General features: G+C 37.2%; 1 protein-coding gene across 4 annotated transcripts in view; it reads right to left on the bottom strand.

Moving 5' to 3' along the window:
• The window catches only part of PCGF5 (polycomb group ring finger 5), a 76,506-nt gene that overhangs the window by 15,689 nt on the left and 41,880 nt on the right, over positions 1 to 18,937 (bottom strand). For all 4 annotated transcript variants that reach the window (XM_049809624.1, XM_049809627.1, XM_049809626.1 and 1 more), the window contains 5 exons: positions 10,897 to 10,993; positions 6,284 to 6,339; positions 6,110 to 6,169; positions 2,108 to 2,256; positions 668 to 766 (listed from right to left, as the gene is read on the bottom strand). In XM_049809624.1, the coding sequence (XP_049665581.1) occupies positions 668 to 766; positions 2,108 to 2,256; positions 6,110 to 6,169; positions 6,284 to 6,339; positions 10,897 to 10,993 (461 nt within the window). The remainder of the gene's footprint in view (positions 1 to 667; positions 767 to 2,107; positions 2,257 to 6,109; positions 6,170 to 6,283; positions 6,340 to 10,896; positions 10,994 to 18,937) is intronic.

Here is an 18,937-nt window from a genome sequence, read left to right as displayed (position 1 = left end):
ATCCCTGGGAAGAGGGGAAGCAGAGGCAGGAGTCTCACACTTCCCAGCTCCACCCTGCATCACAACTTCTACCATGTTAGCAAATCCCCCCCAGGGAACAGTCTTGGCCAAGCTCAAATCAGTCATGCAGCAAAGACCCTCTCTCCATCAAATTCCACCTATTTACAGAGAAGGTGCAAAAAAAGTATATGCATTTTGAAAGATTCAGATGGTATTGCTCCTCATTTCTTCATAATTACTGGATAGTTTCTTACATTTAAAGAAAATGAAAATGCAGAGTAATTTGGTGTATGTCTAGTTGAGCTCTCCTTTTCCCCAGTAGCTACTAGCCCACAAACATATTAAGTGACTTTTTTACTAGCCACATGGAAAGTGAAAGCATTTGTTTTTTACATAAAAATACAAAAAACTAATGTATCTGTTCCTTCACAGGTAAGCAAGAAACTGAAGTTACTAGAATTGTATGAAGTCTTTGATTAGCAACTTTAGTCAATGTGATAAAATGATCACTTCTCATTTAAGGGCAGAAAATATAACTTGGAATATTGAACAGTACTTAGTGATTGGGCTAAAAAAATATTCCTCAAGTTCAAATGTGATTAAATTTCATAAAAACCTAACACTTTGCATGGAAATAAAAACACAAGCATCGTTCTTTCAAATGTACCTCATAAGAACTTGGAAGTTTTAATTTTAAGCTGAGAAACTTTTTGATAGTTCCCACAGTCACTCGAGTAGAACAGCGGATAAATTTCTTCATTAAACCCTAAAGCAACAGCAACAAAACAGAAAAAGCATGTTAGAAATTTTGGAGCATTTAAGCAATCTTTAGTGCAAGAACAGCTGTAATTGATATTTTTTTCAACCAGTAACTAATTTTACTGCACTCTCTTTTAATTCATAATGGCACCATAGGTTCATTTTTGTTCACTCTTTTTGCAAAATTTACAAGATGACAAATTCATTTGACCCATCTCTGGCTCTAAAGAAATTTCCAAAAGATACAGAAGGGAGGAAAGAAAAAAAACAACCAAACCAAACACCAAAACCACCAAAAGCCCCAGAAGAACTTAAATAATCTAAGTCTCTGCGTTAGTAACACTGGGGGTCAAACAGATGTTACGTTCCTTAGAACTTCTTAGAATTTCTTCAGTCCTTGAGAGAAAAAGGAAGTAAACCCATCCTCAAATAATCTAGGGAAATAGAGGGAAGCTACAAACCTGAGATGTGATCTATTATCACAGATTCTGTGATCCAGAACCTAATAGTTTTGATTCAACAGGAAAGCTGGAAACCTGGGACTCCTACATGGTGATGGAGATACAGATTTCTTACTGTATATAGCATAAACAGACAGTGATAGCACATACAAACGTTTTCTTGCTGAATCAAAACCTTTTTACTGTAAGAACTTCCAAAATCACACACGTAACATCGTGCACAGAAAATATTTAATATTTCTGAATTCTTGTCTTTGTAATTTAATAAAGCATTAAAATCTAAGTGGATTTCTAAACACTTTCTTCTAGACTCAATGCCATTAGATAATCCTCCCTTCAGGAATAGAAACCAAATATCCCTAATTCTTAAAACAGCAGTTAGCAGGTATTACTCTACACTTTTTACAGATGAAAGTGACCTGCGGAAGGCCACAGACAACACATCAGTGACAGAATCAGGTTTACAGCTCAGAAGATCTGGATCCCAGTCATTCAGTGCACAACATATCTGGAAAGCAGCTTCGTGCTGGCATGATAAGACAGCAGTCCTGAAAGTGTGAGGCAGCTCATTACAGCTAGCTTTTTAAGTACCTCTGTGGTGTGCCGTAAACTGTTGTGTACCATCAAGGCCGTAGACTACAAAACTATAGTCCATTAAAAAAAAATAAAAAAATCCACTGTCATGAGTGGATTTCTGTATGGAACTGTATTTTCTACAAAATTCCAAGATGCATCGAAATGCCTCAAACAAAAGGATTAAATAGGCATGGAAGTGGAGACAGGTCACCGCATTAAAGTTAATTGTTAATGGTTATAAAATTATTTGGTCCCTGTAAAATGCTGTTCTGCCAACAATAACAACAGCACAGACTATCTTTACTACTCACTTTGACTACATTATCTCCTGACTGCCCATTGTTGCGCAAACAGTCGAGGCAAATAGCAATCTGTGGGTCACTCCTGTGATAGTCTTTATCTTCTTCATTTTCATCACACTCCTCATCTACTTTGGGTTTATCAGCTTTTGGGCTTTCATCTGTAAAATATGAAGATCATATTATTTAAGCATAAAATAATTAGAAGTCACAGTAGCAACAATCACATTTAAAGTAATACTTCATTTTCAAGAGCATAATTTTCTTCAAATTAACTTTATACAATTTTAACTCAGTGCATTCTTAAATTGATCAATTTACAAATCTCTGAAAACAAAGTTTTACTATTGAAATTTTAATGTAATATGCAAACAACAGATTTATATGTGACAGAAAATAATTAGTCTGATGGACCACTAATGGTTATGGCTGTCTACTTCTGTTTGTGTCCAGTGATCAAAACCCTGCAACTGTGCATCCATCAAAATCACTCAACAACATAAACCGACATAAACTACTCTGTGGTGAGGCAGTTCACTGCCAAAAAATACTGCTTTTAAATAAACAGTTGAATAACTAATCCCAACACTTGTATATCAAAGTAACATGGGCAATCAATATTAACTGTCTGCTGCAATAACCCAGTGGAGGCAAGTTCCTGAAACATTATCATGAAATAAACTAAGGGAAGATAAAACTTAAATTTCATCCACTTTTGATCTAGTCTAAGTAATGTCATTGTAAAAACTTCAGGTGTCTCTCTCCAGAAGAATTTTATAACTAAATAGCTATACAGTTACTTACTCACCTTTAAAAACAAAAAATACAAGAAAAGAGGAATGGTCCCCATATTCTTTGGCAGAGTGCACTTATCCTATATAAACACATGTACCATGTTATCTCTCTTCACTGATGCTGTTACATGTTCTATTGATTCCTGGTTTAAAAATTTAACTCTTCGGAAAACGTACCACCTCCTACAGTTTTCAAAGGTTTAGCATAGTTGAACACTGGAATGCTAAGACTAGCAAGTACATCTAGATAAGGCCACAATGTATGTAAATAATAACCATACAATGAACCATAAAATGGAGTAATTTTTACAGATTTGGAATACAGTAAACAATAACTTTATTATATATGTTTGGTTTTTTTTCTGTATCCCCAGATACAGGCTGCTCTCTGTTGGAATAAAACATTACCACAAGGAAATTGAATAAGCTACATTCGTATTTCCTGAAAAACTTTCAGATCACATTTTGCTGTTTTCCTACACTTACCACAAACTTTTGAAATAATTTATAAGAGTTAAGATGGGAAGACAGAATGAAAACTTCAAGAAATATCAAGCTATGCCTAAGTTTCTAGACACAATAATTAGTTCATTTTGTTCAGTTTACATATTCAAGATGAGTTTTAAGCTATACTCATTACTTTTCTGTCTTACAATTTTGAAGTATTTTATAACTATAAAAGGTATGTCCACAAGTCCCTACTAGCTGTTGACACATTTAGTTGAATGTCCATCATACATACATTTTGTTCCTATCATCTTGCTATGGACAGAATTTACAGTATCAAACTACAGATTATTTTTTTTTCTTTTTGTAATCAAGCAGGTGCAGTCTACCTGTCACAAGCATTTGTCTGAGGAGTCTGCCTACAATTCACAGATTCTTCGGCAATGCAAACACATCACAACTTTCAACCATTATCACTGCTGAGTAATGGAGGAAGATTTAGTTATGCAGTTTGGAAAGTCTTGAAAAGCAAACGAACTACAGAAGTAGGGAAATTAGCAAATTTCCAATCATAAAATCATTCCAGAAACAGGTACACACACAAAAAACATCGCATCTTTCAAGGTGTTCTGATAGAAATTCAAATGTTCCTCCATGTAAATGGCACCAGATTGTCTACTAAAAAATCCTTGTAGATATTAGAATTAATGAAGTTTGTACAGGCAGACTCCAGAAATCAATGTGATGGTTAATTAGAGGCATGTTATTAAAGTTCAATATGATAGAATATAAAAAAGAAAAAAAAAAGAAAAAGAAAAAAGAATTTTTAATCTCACCAAAATGGACACGGTGTTCTCCAGGTCAAAAGCACCAAGCCAAGAACAGAAGACAGGAAAATCAAACCAACTACCCCACCCACCTCCACACCTCTTTCCTTAAGGTGTAAATTGGTGATTTTTTTTTTTATTTATCATCTTTCTTGCAAACCTTGGAAATTGTCTACCTCCTGTGCTTTTCTCAGATAGTTAACATAAACCTGATTGCCAGGGAGTGAGTCAATGTAAAGCTGTTTGCCCTCTGCCTTTTCCAGTTCAGACTGGAGAGGATCAATAAAGATTTTTTTCTCTTTAACACAGCATGTTTCCTATCATCATCCACCAATTCTCTCTAGTAGCCACTCTTCTAGAGGAGTCACCCATGCCTGAGATATGCTTTGTTGTTTGGGTTTCTTTTTTTTTTCTTCTGCTGTGTGAAAATTTTAAGTCCTGGGATTTTTTTACAGATCTTAGATGCTACGGTTGGGAACTGTGTTGTGACCTGTGGTACAGGACATAAAACTGAAGGACTCTTTTAAACTAGATGGACTATGTGATGGCAGGGCATGGCACTGACAACTGAAACAGTCCCTTTTACTGAAATAATTCTCACCAAATAATTTATTCTCAGGCAAGATTCTAAATGCTTATTTATGGCAGAAAGTAGTTTAAATGCTCATAATTTGTCTCAATGAGTTGCCATAACTTTCAAATCGTTTGTAGATCCAAATTTCCATAGCCCAAGGATACAGTCACCAACAGAGCTGGATACATCTGTAGCTACTTAAAAGTATATTTTGAGAGTTAGAGCATTCCTCCAATTCACAAAACAATCCAATCACTCGTTACACTTAGTAACTGATCTCCATTAGGTTTAATAGTAAATTATGGGAGGAAGGTAAGAACCAGAAGAATAAATTGGTTAAAAGTAAGTCACATTCGAAAAATTTGCAAATTATATGCAATTTTTTTCTATCTATGTATATAGCAAAGAACTATTTTCTAAACAGTCAGCAAATGTCTATATTTCATAAAAATATTTTCTAAGTATTTTTAAAACTGAATAGGTATACACTACACAGTATGTTGTAGTAAACTAATTTAATTTCATCTAAACTGTCCTGCAGTTCTTCATTTAATTATGTAATAGAGAAAAGACCCTTGTCCCTTATAATTGATGCCAAATGCAAATCAACAAAACTACTGAGAAAGGAAATGAAATGTTATGAAGTTGAAAAGAAGATATTATGAACAATTGAGTGCAGAAGAGTATTGCAAGACATTTACTTGACAGTGATCCTTTACTAAAAATAGCTATTTCTTTAGCCTAGCAGAGCTTTCAAAAAATTCTTAAAAATGCCCAAATCAAATAGGCTATGGTATCAAAACCTTGATGTCAAATTGAAAGGGCATAAAAACAGTTGGATGTAGTCCTCACTTAGCACCTAATACTGAGCTCTCAAAGTTCATGGGTCAACTACAAAAAAAAAAAAGAAAGAAAAAAAGAAAAAGCATTTTGGAATCTATATAAAACAATTGTTTGGCATGTGTGGAAAACTGTTTTACTACTTGTCATAACTAATTCTTGACAACCTCCTACTTAACAGCTGGTCAAATTCAGTAACAGAAAGTAATCTGCAAAAAACTCAAGTAGTTCTGCATCTTGCTGTATTAAGAAAATTAAGAATTCAAGTGGAAAATCGCATGAGTGTTGAAAGTGAGAGCTTAGGGGAATGCAAATAAAAATAACTGTAAAACAGTTAGTGTTTGTAAAACAACTGGTTAATAGATAAGCAGCAGCACATGAAGAGCCAGACTACATTTACATAGATTTGTTACGAGTTTCTGTAGTATCTTTGAATTCAGTAAGAACAACGTACACGCATAAGTGTTTGAAGAAACAGGGCTTAATGAGCAATGTTACTTAACATACAGATGAGAAGAAAAAAAATCATCACCTTGTCCATTTTCTTGAGGTTTGTTTTTCTTCCAAAATTCGATCTCTCGCTGCAGTTCCTCTAGTTAACATCAAAGAACAGTAATGTGAATTTTTAAATCAATACTACAGGTATATCATTAGAAATAGCCATATTCCCTCCATCAGCCCAAAGAGGTACCCAAGAGAAACTTACGTTCTCGAAGACCAGGCACCAGCTTAAATATAATTTCCTCTAAGGTGTTGTCCAGCCTTTCAAAGGGAAAAAAATACATTTCCATTAAGCAGAAACTAGCATTTTAAATATTTTTAGCCTTCAAATAACAAAAACTTTTGAATAATAAAATTAAATGAATACTTCTGGCAAATAATACATCCTGCAATAACCAGTTAATTTTAGCATGAGAGACAACACGCACCTCTCAACCACCTCTTGAATGGATTTCTTTTTAAAATAACCAAGGAATTTATTTTTTAATGTATAAAGACAAAAATGAAGCAAAAGAGAAAAACCATTATACTCTAAAATTTTCATTGTTTTAATTTGTGTTACATGCAAACAGTTGTATGACTAAAAGGAACAAACTGGAAAAGCAGTATCCAATTTTAAGGTCCAGGTCATGAGTAGTAAGCACGAAAATTATAAACTCCATTATCATATTAAGTGTTCAAGTGCTTTGTTAATAAGACTGTTACGAAAAACTGAACAGACTATTCCGTACTCATTACAACACAAACCAGTCTTTGCAGGATAAAGAAGACCACAGAGCACCCATGCTGCTCTGGCTAGACAGTTCTTGGTACCCAACATAATTCATTTAAACTATTTAAATCTCCCTTGAGTTTGACTAGCAGATGACAGTATGCAGCACAGGCATGTCCTCTGATATCCTGATATTCATGCCAGAAATAGCTATTACAGTCCCTTCCAGAGGACACAGTGCATTTACCTTTGTTGCTGAAGCTAAATATTTTTCTTCCCTTTTCTCTCAATTTTACCTACTCTCCTATCCATTTAATTTATCATCCACTTTCTAGTTCCACTTCCTCTCTCCCTGTCTCAGTTATCCTTCATTTTCCTGTCTCTCATTCTGTTTCCTTTCCCTTTCTCTCCTCTGCCCTCGACAGCTGCTCTTGCAAACAGTAACTCCCACTGTCCACAGCCTAAACAAAAACCCATGGCAAAACAAAGTACTAAGTAATACGGCCAGAGAAATTAAGTACCTTGACATTCGGTCAGAAGCTACAATACAATAATTGCCTTTGGCATATTTTTAATTGCCTTAATTCTTCATCTCAGTAATGATATATATCTCTCTTTATACATATATATTTACAAATATACATACATGTATGTGTACATGTTATTAATAATAAGCTATAGGCCTGTTATAAAACATATGACTGTTCTCTATCTTTTGTTCACTAGCAGTGGCACAATAAGAAGAAGATGGAACAATTTTATTGTTGAGAAATGCCTAAAAGCCATTTGAATAGATAACAATTATCTTCTTAAAATAAATATATGAGCATTCCAGGTTCTCTTCTTTACGGAATTTGTATTTGTAATGGAAAGTTTACAATTAGACCTATTACCTAATCATCTTTTTCTGAGACTAGTTCCCTGTGTTACCAGTCAGTTCATGGAGGCAGTCATACCATAAGAAAATTCATATTTAAGCTACCACCATGATCCATTTTTTAATTGCTTCTTCTTATAAGGACAAAAAAATCTCCAGCAGGTGAAACAGACCTCCCCTAAACCAAAGAAGCATAGAGAGTACTTTCTCACAGGTAAGAAGGAAACCAAAATCATGGGATGTCTGAGCACTTAGCTTCTGACAGGTGACAATACAGGTCTACCTTTCCAAATGGTATGTTATCTCTTCTAGCCTCTCCTATCAATATCTAATGAAACTAGACGGTACTGCTTTCTACGAAGTTGCCACAGCAGAGCACTGGGAGCTTGGGAACCTGTCTTGGAAATAGAATCCATTTCACTCTGTAAGAAAGCTCCAATCTTCATAACATATTAAGAGAAAAGAAATAAGGACTTCAAAAGAGAACAGCACTACCTTAATTCAAAATCCCACTAACCATTCCTCAGGATGGTATAATACATGCTGTTTTTTCTACATTTATTTTTGAAAATTCCCACTTAGCACTTTCTAATTTGTCTTCAATAGCCCAAAACAAATGTCACTGGTAATGCTAACATAGCAAGAAAACCAGCATACTTAGCAAATTTACAATGCTAACAGCAAGCAAGAACTGGCTTCATACTCTAGTCAATTCCTTTATTTTCTTTCAGAAACTAAACAAAAAAGAGCTATTTCATCCTTATGAAGCATAAATACTAACCAATACTTTAAAAATGCAGAAAAAAATAACACTTATCTGATCTTTAAGTATAGGGAAACTAAACTTAAACTATAGGGGAAAAAACCAGGAAATTATAAAAAGATTCTCAATTTCAGATGCTTCTTACAGTGTTCCTATTATCCATGCCTATGAGCACTCTAACAAAGATTTGTATTTCTGTGACTTGCATCAAACCCATTCCAAAATGAAACTACTTGACATAAAGTTGGTCTCAGTCAATTAATATGATACTTCCTGTTAATGCTGAAACAAGAACATTAATATTTTAGACACACCTCTTTCCACCCCCACATCTTCCAACCTCCAAACCAGAATGTATAGAAAGAAGAACCAAGCATTTATGTCAGCTTTGTATAGTTTCTTTTTTCACCTCTTCTATAATATTGAATGACTTACAAGATCAAAGCTACTCTCTCATAACTGCTAATTATCTGAAGTGAGGCAAACAAAGACTATCACTCAGGAAAACTTGCATCCAAAGCAGCACGCTACCAAGAAAAAAAGAAGCCTGCCTTCATGGTATAACCAACGCAGACCCTATTGAATAGTGAATGATGCAGAATTCTGCTAGATCAGGAAAGGGAATTCTAGAATTTAACACTCTTCCTAGATTTGCATTTTAGAGCTCAGTGTTGAGTTCCAGACTTAGGCTTATAGTTTCAACAGACTCTAAGTGCTGCCCACTAAAAGATACATTTAAAAAACTCACATAGTTATGAAGGTATTCAGAATTCGGTTTATAAAGTAGTTTATAAGGTTTATCTGAAAGATCTCAGTTTAAAAATACTATCTAGAGTGTTCAACACCATTTCTCAGAAAATGACTGCATTCTTGAGCAATGATGGGGCTAGTATCTACAGTCAGAGTATAAGACATGTATTAAGTTATGCAGGAAACATCCCAAAAAGATAATTCCATTACACTGCTCGTGCTCTTCTGCTTATTAGTTTAACAAATGTTTAAAACTGTTTCATAAAATACAACCAGCAAACTGTTAGCTATATGCAGTTTGTTGCCAAATAAACCCAATGACTCTAAAAGGAGTTTCAGGAAATAATTGCAGAGAAAATAGCTATTCCCACATTTTTGGCTTAGGCTCTCAACTTTTCTCACCCTTCTATCATTTCCTGCTTAAAGCACAGTATTCATTTACTAAACATCTACTAGATGTTTCAGAAAATGCATTTTTCAGCTCCTATGAAATGGTCCTGTCAGAATAAAAGAAATATTTCTAAAATGCTTTTGTTTTCAGCTTATTAGTAGCCTTATTCACTCTGTATAGCATCTTCTGTTATGGCTGACAGCACCTCAGACACTGACAGGAGATCAGAAAAATACTTATGGTAAATACCTACATAAACTCTTTCAGCCCTACACTTCCAAAAACCATTCAGATGATAAAGGCTTCGGCTAATAACACCTTTTAGAGTTGCTGAATTTAATCTCTCTCACCTATCCTCTTGGTATATAATGGAAGCATGAGAATTACTATGCACACACATATCAGTCAAAAATCAAAGCAAAACATGACAAATTGTAGCAAACACAATGACATTAGGAAATAATGCCATCACTAGTATATTCCAGGTGTAAATATTTATTTTAACATTGACATAAGAGTATTTCTTCGTAAGTTCTCAACAGTATTACAAACTAATAATATTGGAGGGTTGAGGGGTGAGGGAGTGTTGGGAGTGAGGGCAGACAGTGGATTCATCATTTCAGGAAAACATGAAGTTCTTCCACTTATGATGACATTTCTTGATTTCTCTGTACTATACTTATAGGATGGCTATCACCTTTGTTTCAACATAAGGTCACTAAAAGAGAATCCAGAATTTCAAGAAAATAATCGTTTAAAAAAAGATGAGTTATTGTGATATAAAACATGCAAACTCTCAAGAAAGGGTATTTTTAGTGTCAAAACTTTCTTTTGTGAGTGTCTTTTCATTAATCTGACAGCAGATTTCAATTCAGATTGGTAGATCTACACCCTGGAAAACACTCAGTTATTTGCATGATTCATTTTCTACATTGCTCTAAGAAGAAAAGAAGTTGCATGCAGTTTAGAATGCCCTAAATAATTTGAAAAAAGAAATTTTAGAATTTAATTTCATGTAAAGAATAAAAGGTATCTGGTTCATTTATTTGTTTAATACAGGTATTAAAATATTTATTTTAATTTGTACAATAAACCCAGTCTTTCTGTGTGTTTCCCTTATCTTTCCTCCTTTTATTATATCTGAAAAAACTCAATTTACAGTTTACTGAGAGATTAGAAATTGACAGAATCTATGCCCAAGAACAGTTGCTACATGTATTATACAAATAAGCAAAAAAATTAATTCCCTTTCAGGATAAAGATATTAAGATTTTTTTAATTTTTTGTTCTTCTATTTCAGCAAATGTTGTGCAATGTCATCTTACCTTAACATTTCTAGTGGATTGGTCTCATGCACTTGGTTGCCACACCTGGGGCAGTCATTGCTGTCTTCAAAGTGTTGAACAATACAAGTCTTACAAACTGGGGGGGGGGGGGGGAGGGGGAGAAAAAAAGAAAAAAACAACTTAGAGTAAGATCTAAATAATATTGCTTGAACATGACCTAATGATGCCAGCTAACTACTTCATGCATCAAAGATAAAAGACTATTATTTTAAAGCAAATAATGACAATGTATCTTATCTACTTCTTGCTCCTCAAAGCCATAGCTAGTTCTGCTCTGCCAAGACACTGAGGTCAGCAGCACAGGTTAGACAAGCGCTGCTTTAAAGTATGGAATATTTTTACTACTTAGAATTCTCCCAGCATCATCAAATGCAAACCCCATACCACGTAGCACAAGTAAAGAGCAGGTTCTGAGAAAGTGCATGCTGAGGAGCTCTAGCCCAGCAGAGACAATCATCGCTTCAGATGATTTGAAAATGATTTATGCACATTATTTTCTTTCTAGCAGTGTTGCTGGCAGCTGAAAATAGTGTTGTAAATACTTATTGTAAGAGAAAAGTTCACAGAAATTGTACACAGGTTCGAAGTGGCTATGCTTCCCTTTTGACACAGCACCTTGAAAAGCTATGACAGAACTTACAGTAAAAATTTAATACTTGAATCTTATAATGAAAAATCAGGATCATGACCATGGCAAGTATAAACAACCCCAAAACAACAGTATGAATTTAAAATCCAATAAACTGAAATTAAACTAAAGAAGGTGCTACGCTACTGTTGCTTCCAAATGATTAATTGCAGACTGTAGATTTTACTGCCATTAATAAGAAAATGGAAGCCAAGCTGATGAGAACAAATATGCCTGCTATTATTACTGCATTACAACATTCCGGATGGAGATAAACTCTATCCTCTGTTTATTATTACTTCACCTAAACTGAAATGAGAACTGCAAATTCATCAGTAAACGGACTGAAAAAATAAATGGACTGCTGCAATCGCAATATGCTTTCTGCTGAACCACTGTAATTTCTTTCATCAATTACCTAAAGAACTACGAGTACCTCTAAACAAGCCGGTAAATCCTAATTATATGACACTCTTTAAGGAATCTTGAAATTCCTTTAACAAACGTCACCTAACAAGCAAGGCCCGCATTTATCTTCGCCTTAGCATGCTCAGAAGAGTTACTACAAATCAGCTGAAGCCGACAGTGCACACACACTAAACCCCCATGTAGGTGTTTTTTCCGGCTGCTTTAAACCACCAGCTTACATTAACTTCAGAGCTTTGGCTGAAATCGCAGCGAACTTTCCCCTTTAAGTCCGACGGGCAGACTTGAGAGCTCTCCGGCCGGCTCCCGGCGCTCTCCCCAAGCTAAATGGCTGCAGCAGCGGGGGATGCAGGGCAGGCGTCCGATGCTCTGGTCACACAAGCTCAGGAAGCCCACCAGTCCGGCCAGACGAGCCCGGTAAGCGGGGCGCAGTGCTGTCCCCTGCACATGGGGACTCCAAAGCAGCCGAGAGCACGGATGCTATGAGAGCACCGTTCCGCCCTCAGGGTACGAGTTAAATTTTTGCTTAACCGCAAGTTGCGAGGTATTTAGCGCTGGCATACAGATGCAAGAACGGGTAATCACAGAACTCTGCTTGTGTCACAGATCTTTTACAATTTGTTAAAACTACTAGACTTAACTGATCTTTGCACATGCATTCCCTAACACTTCCACAGGGTAAGAAGTCTAGTACAGAGCAGCAAATGTAATGTTCTCTACCTACAACCTTTCTTCACTTTTCTATATACTTTTTGTAACTAAACTCCTAAAACCAAACATTTTGCTACTACACTTACAGAATACAAAGAATTTCACCGCGCACAAAGAGCCCTCATGCCAGCCCAACAGAGCATTTAAGAACGCACTTAAATTAAAACACAAGTCTGAATGACTGTTAAAATATATGTAGTTAAGATTTCTATAATCTCTCCTCGGTAGTATGATGGAGAATCTCCTCTAGGAGTGAAAATAACAGAAGCTATCCTTGAAATTGAAAAGATATGAAGATTCTCAGCTCAAAGTTTTTCTTAAGATGTAGTGCCTGCACATGTTCAGCCCAGGAGCAAACATCACAAGGTGGAATTCTTTAGCTGATCAGTAGCTTCTCGGCCATCCCAGCTTCCATAACTATGTGAACTATCTTTCCTTCTGTCACCCACCTGAAATACAAAGACGCACAGGGAGCAACTGAAGGCATAGTTCAGTTCCTTTACTAATCAAAACCCAGCCACATACACACAACGATAGAATAGGGAAGAGGCAGAGACAGTAAAATATATACAAAACCCACTTCTCCAAGAATATCAATCACCATTCGCTTTTCTTAAATTAATGCACTAGCTGGATAAACGTTAGAGCTTTCTGATTTCAACTAGCTATGCCAAGATTAAATAGATGTGGGATTTTTTTTCATTTCTTTGCCTACATCTATTATATGCATTTTCAACCATGTTGTTTGCTTTAGATATCACAGTTAATTTTTTTTGTGCGCTTTACCTTAAAATGGTTTAAGTTTCGTAAGAGTTTATAGATAAGAACACGATATTGCTCACCAAAAGGTGTCACGAATCTGATCCTGATTCTAAGCCCAACTTCTAGCACCTTCAAAGGTAACAGAGTGTACCCTTATTTAAGGCACACAGCCCTGGAGAGGAAGGGTGTTGTACAGTAACATGTAATAAATAAAAAGCACTCTCACCTGTAGCTAGATAACAGGGTGCATGCTTGGTCCCCTGAGGTCAGGAAGTGTCACAAGTGGGTCTCAGAGTCACAGATGAAGAAGCAGCATCACTTTCCCAAAGTTTCACTTTTTGAACAGACATAATGGTCTGTAAAACATGTACTAAGGAACAAATAGAAATCCTACAGGTACCCAGACCTGAATTACTTGCAAGCAGCCACCAATGCCATTCAAGTGCACAGACAGAATTTGATGAGCTGGCCAAACAACATAACATAATATTCTCCAAAAATGTTCTCGCTTATCTTCAAACTCTAATTACTGTACCTTTACTTTTCTGATACCACCAGTAGTCCTGAAAATTCTCCAAAAAAATGGCTCTGGCTAAATCACGAGCATACCACGTCATTTAAATTGAAAAAAAACCAACAGCCAATAACACTAATTAATACAAAATTCTGATACAGTGTTCATGAGAAAGCTAGGATGAAGTGAGCTTTTCTTTCTGAAATAGGCCATCTGAGTATCATGCCATTCATTTATCTTGCTCTTGAGATGTGAAAAATGAGCCAATCATAAAAAGGTCCTACTCTAAACACATGACAGGAAAAGCAAAACAGAAGACAATGTGGCACAAAACCATGATGGAGAAGGCTCTTTAATTGATAGTAATACCTACTGTAATCACTGTAAAAAATGAAAATGTTTCAAATAGAAGACCGCATGCAGACATAGTGGCTAAACTGCATTTAAACTTATTTATTTAAGCAACCCAGAATTTTTTAGAAAGAATACAGTCTAGTGTATTGGTTTGCATGGCAAAGTTTTGGTAGTGGGGGGATTACACAGGTGGCTACTGTGAGAAGCTGCTAGAAGCTTCCCCTGTGTCCAACAGAGCCAACATCACCCAGCTCTAAGATGGACCTGCCGCCAGTCAAGGCCAAGCCCATCAGCAATAGTGGTAGCACCTCTGTGATAAATGTGATATTTATGTTAAGAAGGAGGAAAAGTTGCTGTGCAACAGAAACAGCCGCCAGAGAGAGGAGTGAGAACATGTGAGAGAAACAACCCTGCAGACACCAAGGTCAGTGCAGAAGGAGGGGGAGGAGATGCCCCAGGCGCCGGAGCAGAGATTCCCCTGCAGCCCGTGGGGAAGACCCTGGTGAGGCAGGCTGTCCCCCTGCAGTCCAGGGGGGTCCACGGTGGAGCAGATCTCCACCTGCAGCCTGGGGACGACCCCATGCTGGAGCAGGTGGGTTCCCGAAGGAGGCTGTGACCCCGTGGAAAGCCCGTGCTGGAGCAGTCTCCTGGCAGGACCTGCGGATCTGTGGGGAGGAGCCCACATTGGAGCAGGTTTTCTGGCAGGACTTGTGACCCCGTGGGAGACCCACGCTGGAGCAGTGTGCTCCTGAAGGACTGCACACCGTGGAAGGGACCCATGCTGGAGCAGTTTGTGAAGAACTGCAGCCCGTGGGAAGGATCCACGTTGGAGAAATTCGTGGAGGACTGTCTCCCGTGGGAGGGACCCCACACTGGAGCAGGGGAAGAGTGTGAGGAGTCCTGCCCCTGAGGAGGATGGAGCGGCAGAGACAACTGTATGAGACTGAATTCTTATCCTGAACCATTTGCCTCAAAGATTGTCAGGTGTGGGAGACTGGACCATCATCTCAAGGAACTGTGAAGTGCTTATCTTGAGCCCTTTGTCTCTAAGATGGCCTGTTTAAGCAGGACACTCCTTCCGATAAGGACAATTACCAGGCCATTGAGGCATCCAGAGGAGGAACCGGGGCTGGAGCTGATAAGATACTGGTTTCGGGTGTTGATCTCGTGAAGGTCCTGTGATGGACTAAACCTGCAGCACATGACATCATTGAAATATGCCCTATAAAAACCTCATAGAGACAAGCTGGGGGGAGGCCTTTTTCACCACCAAAGAACTGAAGACTGAGGACCAACGGGACACCACTGGATCCGTGGAGGTGACCATCCTTGCAACTCCCACCACCGACTACTTCCCTGAGGACCAACGGGACACCGCTGGATCCGTGGTGATGACTATCCTAGCAATCCTATCCTGACTGCTTGCTTAATTTCTACCTTTTCTTCCATTCTATCCTATCACTACCATTTTGATACTTTTGATAATAAAACCTATTTTGACTATACAGCATTTGACCTCGTTTGTGTCTTAATCTCGCTCTTGGGATCGTATCGAAACCTCCCCCGACATTGGATTGGGACAACAACATGTGATGAATCGACTGTAACCCCCATTCCCTGTCCCCCGCTCTGCTCGGGGCAGGTAGGTAGAGAATTTGGGAGTGAAGCTGTGCCTGGGAAGAAGGGAGGGGTGGGGGGAAGGTGTTTTAAGATTTGGTTTTATTTCTCATTACCCTACTCTGATTGGATTGGTAATAAATTAAATTAGTTTTCCTCTGTTCGAGTCTGTTTTGCCCATGACGGTAACTGGTGAGTGATCTCTCCCTGTCCTTATCTTGATACACTCTCCCCTGTGTCCAGCTGAGGTGAGGGGTGATAGAGCAGCTTTGGTGGCACCTGGTGTCCAGCCAGGGTCAACTCACCACATTTAGAAAAGGAAATATTGCCAAGAATGCAAGTAGTTAACATTGTTGAAAATCATATCTTTCCCATTCATTAATGGAGGAGATGTCTTCTTCCTATTTATCAAAAAAAAAATCAGGACACTTGTTGGGCATGATTCTTCTATATTATTGAAGTAGAGAGCATCAAAGCAATCAAGTGTAGAGATATTAGGTCTGCATGAAGTAAACCAAAGGACTAAATAGGATTAACCTATTAAATCCGATGGCAAATTTAATTAAAGTCTGAAACAAGTCCTAGAATAAGCACTTGGATGACTTCAATGAGAATGAAAATAACCATATTCTGCCCGAGCTTCTTAAGGAAGCTGTGAAATATGCTACTGTCAATTGAGCTCTTCAACAGCAGCACCTGATACGTCATAATCCCGGTACCTGTATTGTGCTGAAGGTGGAGATGATACAGTACTTCTGTCATGAGAAAGTGTACAGATTACTGGTGGGTGATGGCAATACTGATGAGAACCACAAGGTTAAGAATCATCTGCTATCTCAGAAATTCCATTAGTTGAAGAACCTCATTTTAAAGACTGTGGAGGAAAAAAGGCTGAGAAGCTAGTATGATGATGAAATTGTGACGTCTAACACAGTTGTGAATAATGGCCATATGGAAATTCAGCTGAAAGTTGCTGAGGTAAGTAACATAAGGGTTTGGTTTACTGTAGACCTTTTCTGACTTGACTTCATAGAAACTGAGCTTAGGGATAACCCTTTTTTCAATGCAGAACTGCAAGTGAGATGGAGTTCCTCTTCTGCTAACTCCTATAATAAAGGAAGGTGTTGGTATATTTGAGGTTTTTTTGTAAGCCTCCTGTCCAGTGGAAACAGCAGCATCTCTATGGAGTCAGTCTGTCTAACCTGACACCAATTTTAAATGATTGATAAAGAATAAAAAAAATGAAAATATGGTATAAATGTAATTGGCATTGGTCAATATTCATTCTGGAACTGATAAGCCTAACCCCTAACCTTCTCTTATCTGGGAAAATTTTAGCAGTGGAGACTCTAAGAGGATTAGCACAAAAATTCTTCAAAAGGATTACCAGTGGCTTCGTATCAATACCAGAGTGGTTTCTTTTTTTCTGTAAGCAACTAGTACCAGCCTCCTTCAGAAAGCATTTCTCTGTGTTTTAAGAAAGCTATGTCTGAAATTCTTCGAAGAGAACTTAATTCCCTTCACTTGCTCTTGGGATCTCTGCTCCATTCACATCAGATAAGTTCTCAAAGTCTGTGATGAGATGACACTGATCTGACTGCTTTGAAAAGGACTCACTCATTTGTCTTATAAATATATTTTAAACTTGGTTTTGCTAGGCTCTTTGTTTGTTTTCCAAACCAAAGACAAATAGGGCCTATCTGAGCCATGGCTTTCATTTACACCTAGAAGAAATTTGAAATTATTACTGTTCAGAAGAACTCTATGCCACAGGGCAGATAACTAACATACTTAAAGTCAGATGACTGACTCCCCAAAACCTCCCAAAAACTAAACACTGCTAAACATAAAGCCTGCTAAAATCCACAATAACATAACTTGAAGAAATATCTATAATATAATCCAATCTATGGAAAGGAACTAAATTCTTCAGACTGAATATATTCATGTGCTCTCTTTATACCTTTTTTTGAGAGATGGCACCCTTGGAAGCCATGTGTGGTCCAAGAAAGGGACTAATGATTAACGAAGGGCTTAATATCCAGTGTAAGAGAGGTCTCCAAGTAGAATATGTACAGACAAAACATCACAAGGAACCAAGAATCTTAAGTCAGTCCTATATGGGTGTATTCCCTACTCCAACAAACATACAGATCTGGATCAGGTCTTTGTGCAGCCAGCTCAAATCACGAGGTCATCTTATACCATGGAACACCCCTTAAAATTGTAAATCAATAGCGTAGTAATCTAAAACAACTTTTGCTTTTTCTCATGTAAACCTATGATGCTATGACAATTTGCCTGTCAAAACTAAATGTGATTTACCGATAACAATGTAAAAGTATAAAATACACATAAATTCTAGCACTCAAGAATAATGAACTGATACGTGATACTCCTAGCATGAGTAGGATAGTAGGATCATCAACCAGTATTTTTAGATATGATAGGTATAATCATCCTCTGTTATTCTCAATGTAAAATACTGAACAAAAGCCTATCACTTTGAAGTTTCAGAGAACAGGATACAGGATAAGTATTGGGTGAAAAGGGTAGGGAAAAAGGGAATCTTTAAACACAATTAAATTACAGATATATTTAATTCACCCCCTATGGGGAAAAAATAATAATAACGAAAAAACCAAACAAACCCACAAACCAAAACCCTTTAATGCTTCCGGTACAGATTAACAAAATGACGTGGTTTCACTTGCTTTACTGTAGGTCACAGTGTAGCAGCAAACAGGCACAAGAAAACAGCTTAACCAAAATGTACACAGTTTGCAGAATTTTGAGGTATGTGCTACACATGACAGTGAAATGAGGACCTGAATTTCATGGTTGTACTACGACACTTCAGATGAGGCACAATAAAAGTTAAATGCACATAAGATGATTTACTAGAGCTGATAAAAGTACTTGTGTGACATATGCTAATTGTCTGGCAACCATAACTTACTACACAATGCTACATTTTCCAGTACAGAGGTATCTGGTTCATGCATTCT

Source organism: Accipiter gentilis, chromosome 9, assembly GCF_929443795.1.
Source record: "Accipiter gentilis chromosome 9, bAccGen1.1, whole genome shotgun sequence".
In the NCBI taxonomy this organism is placed as follows: domain Eukaryota; kingdom Metazoa; phylum Chordata; class Aves; order Accipitriformes; family Accipitridae; genus Astur; species Astur gentilis.
This window is presented reverse-complemented; position numbering and strand designations above follow the sequence as displayed.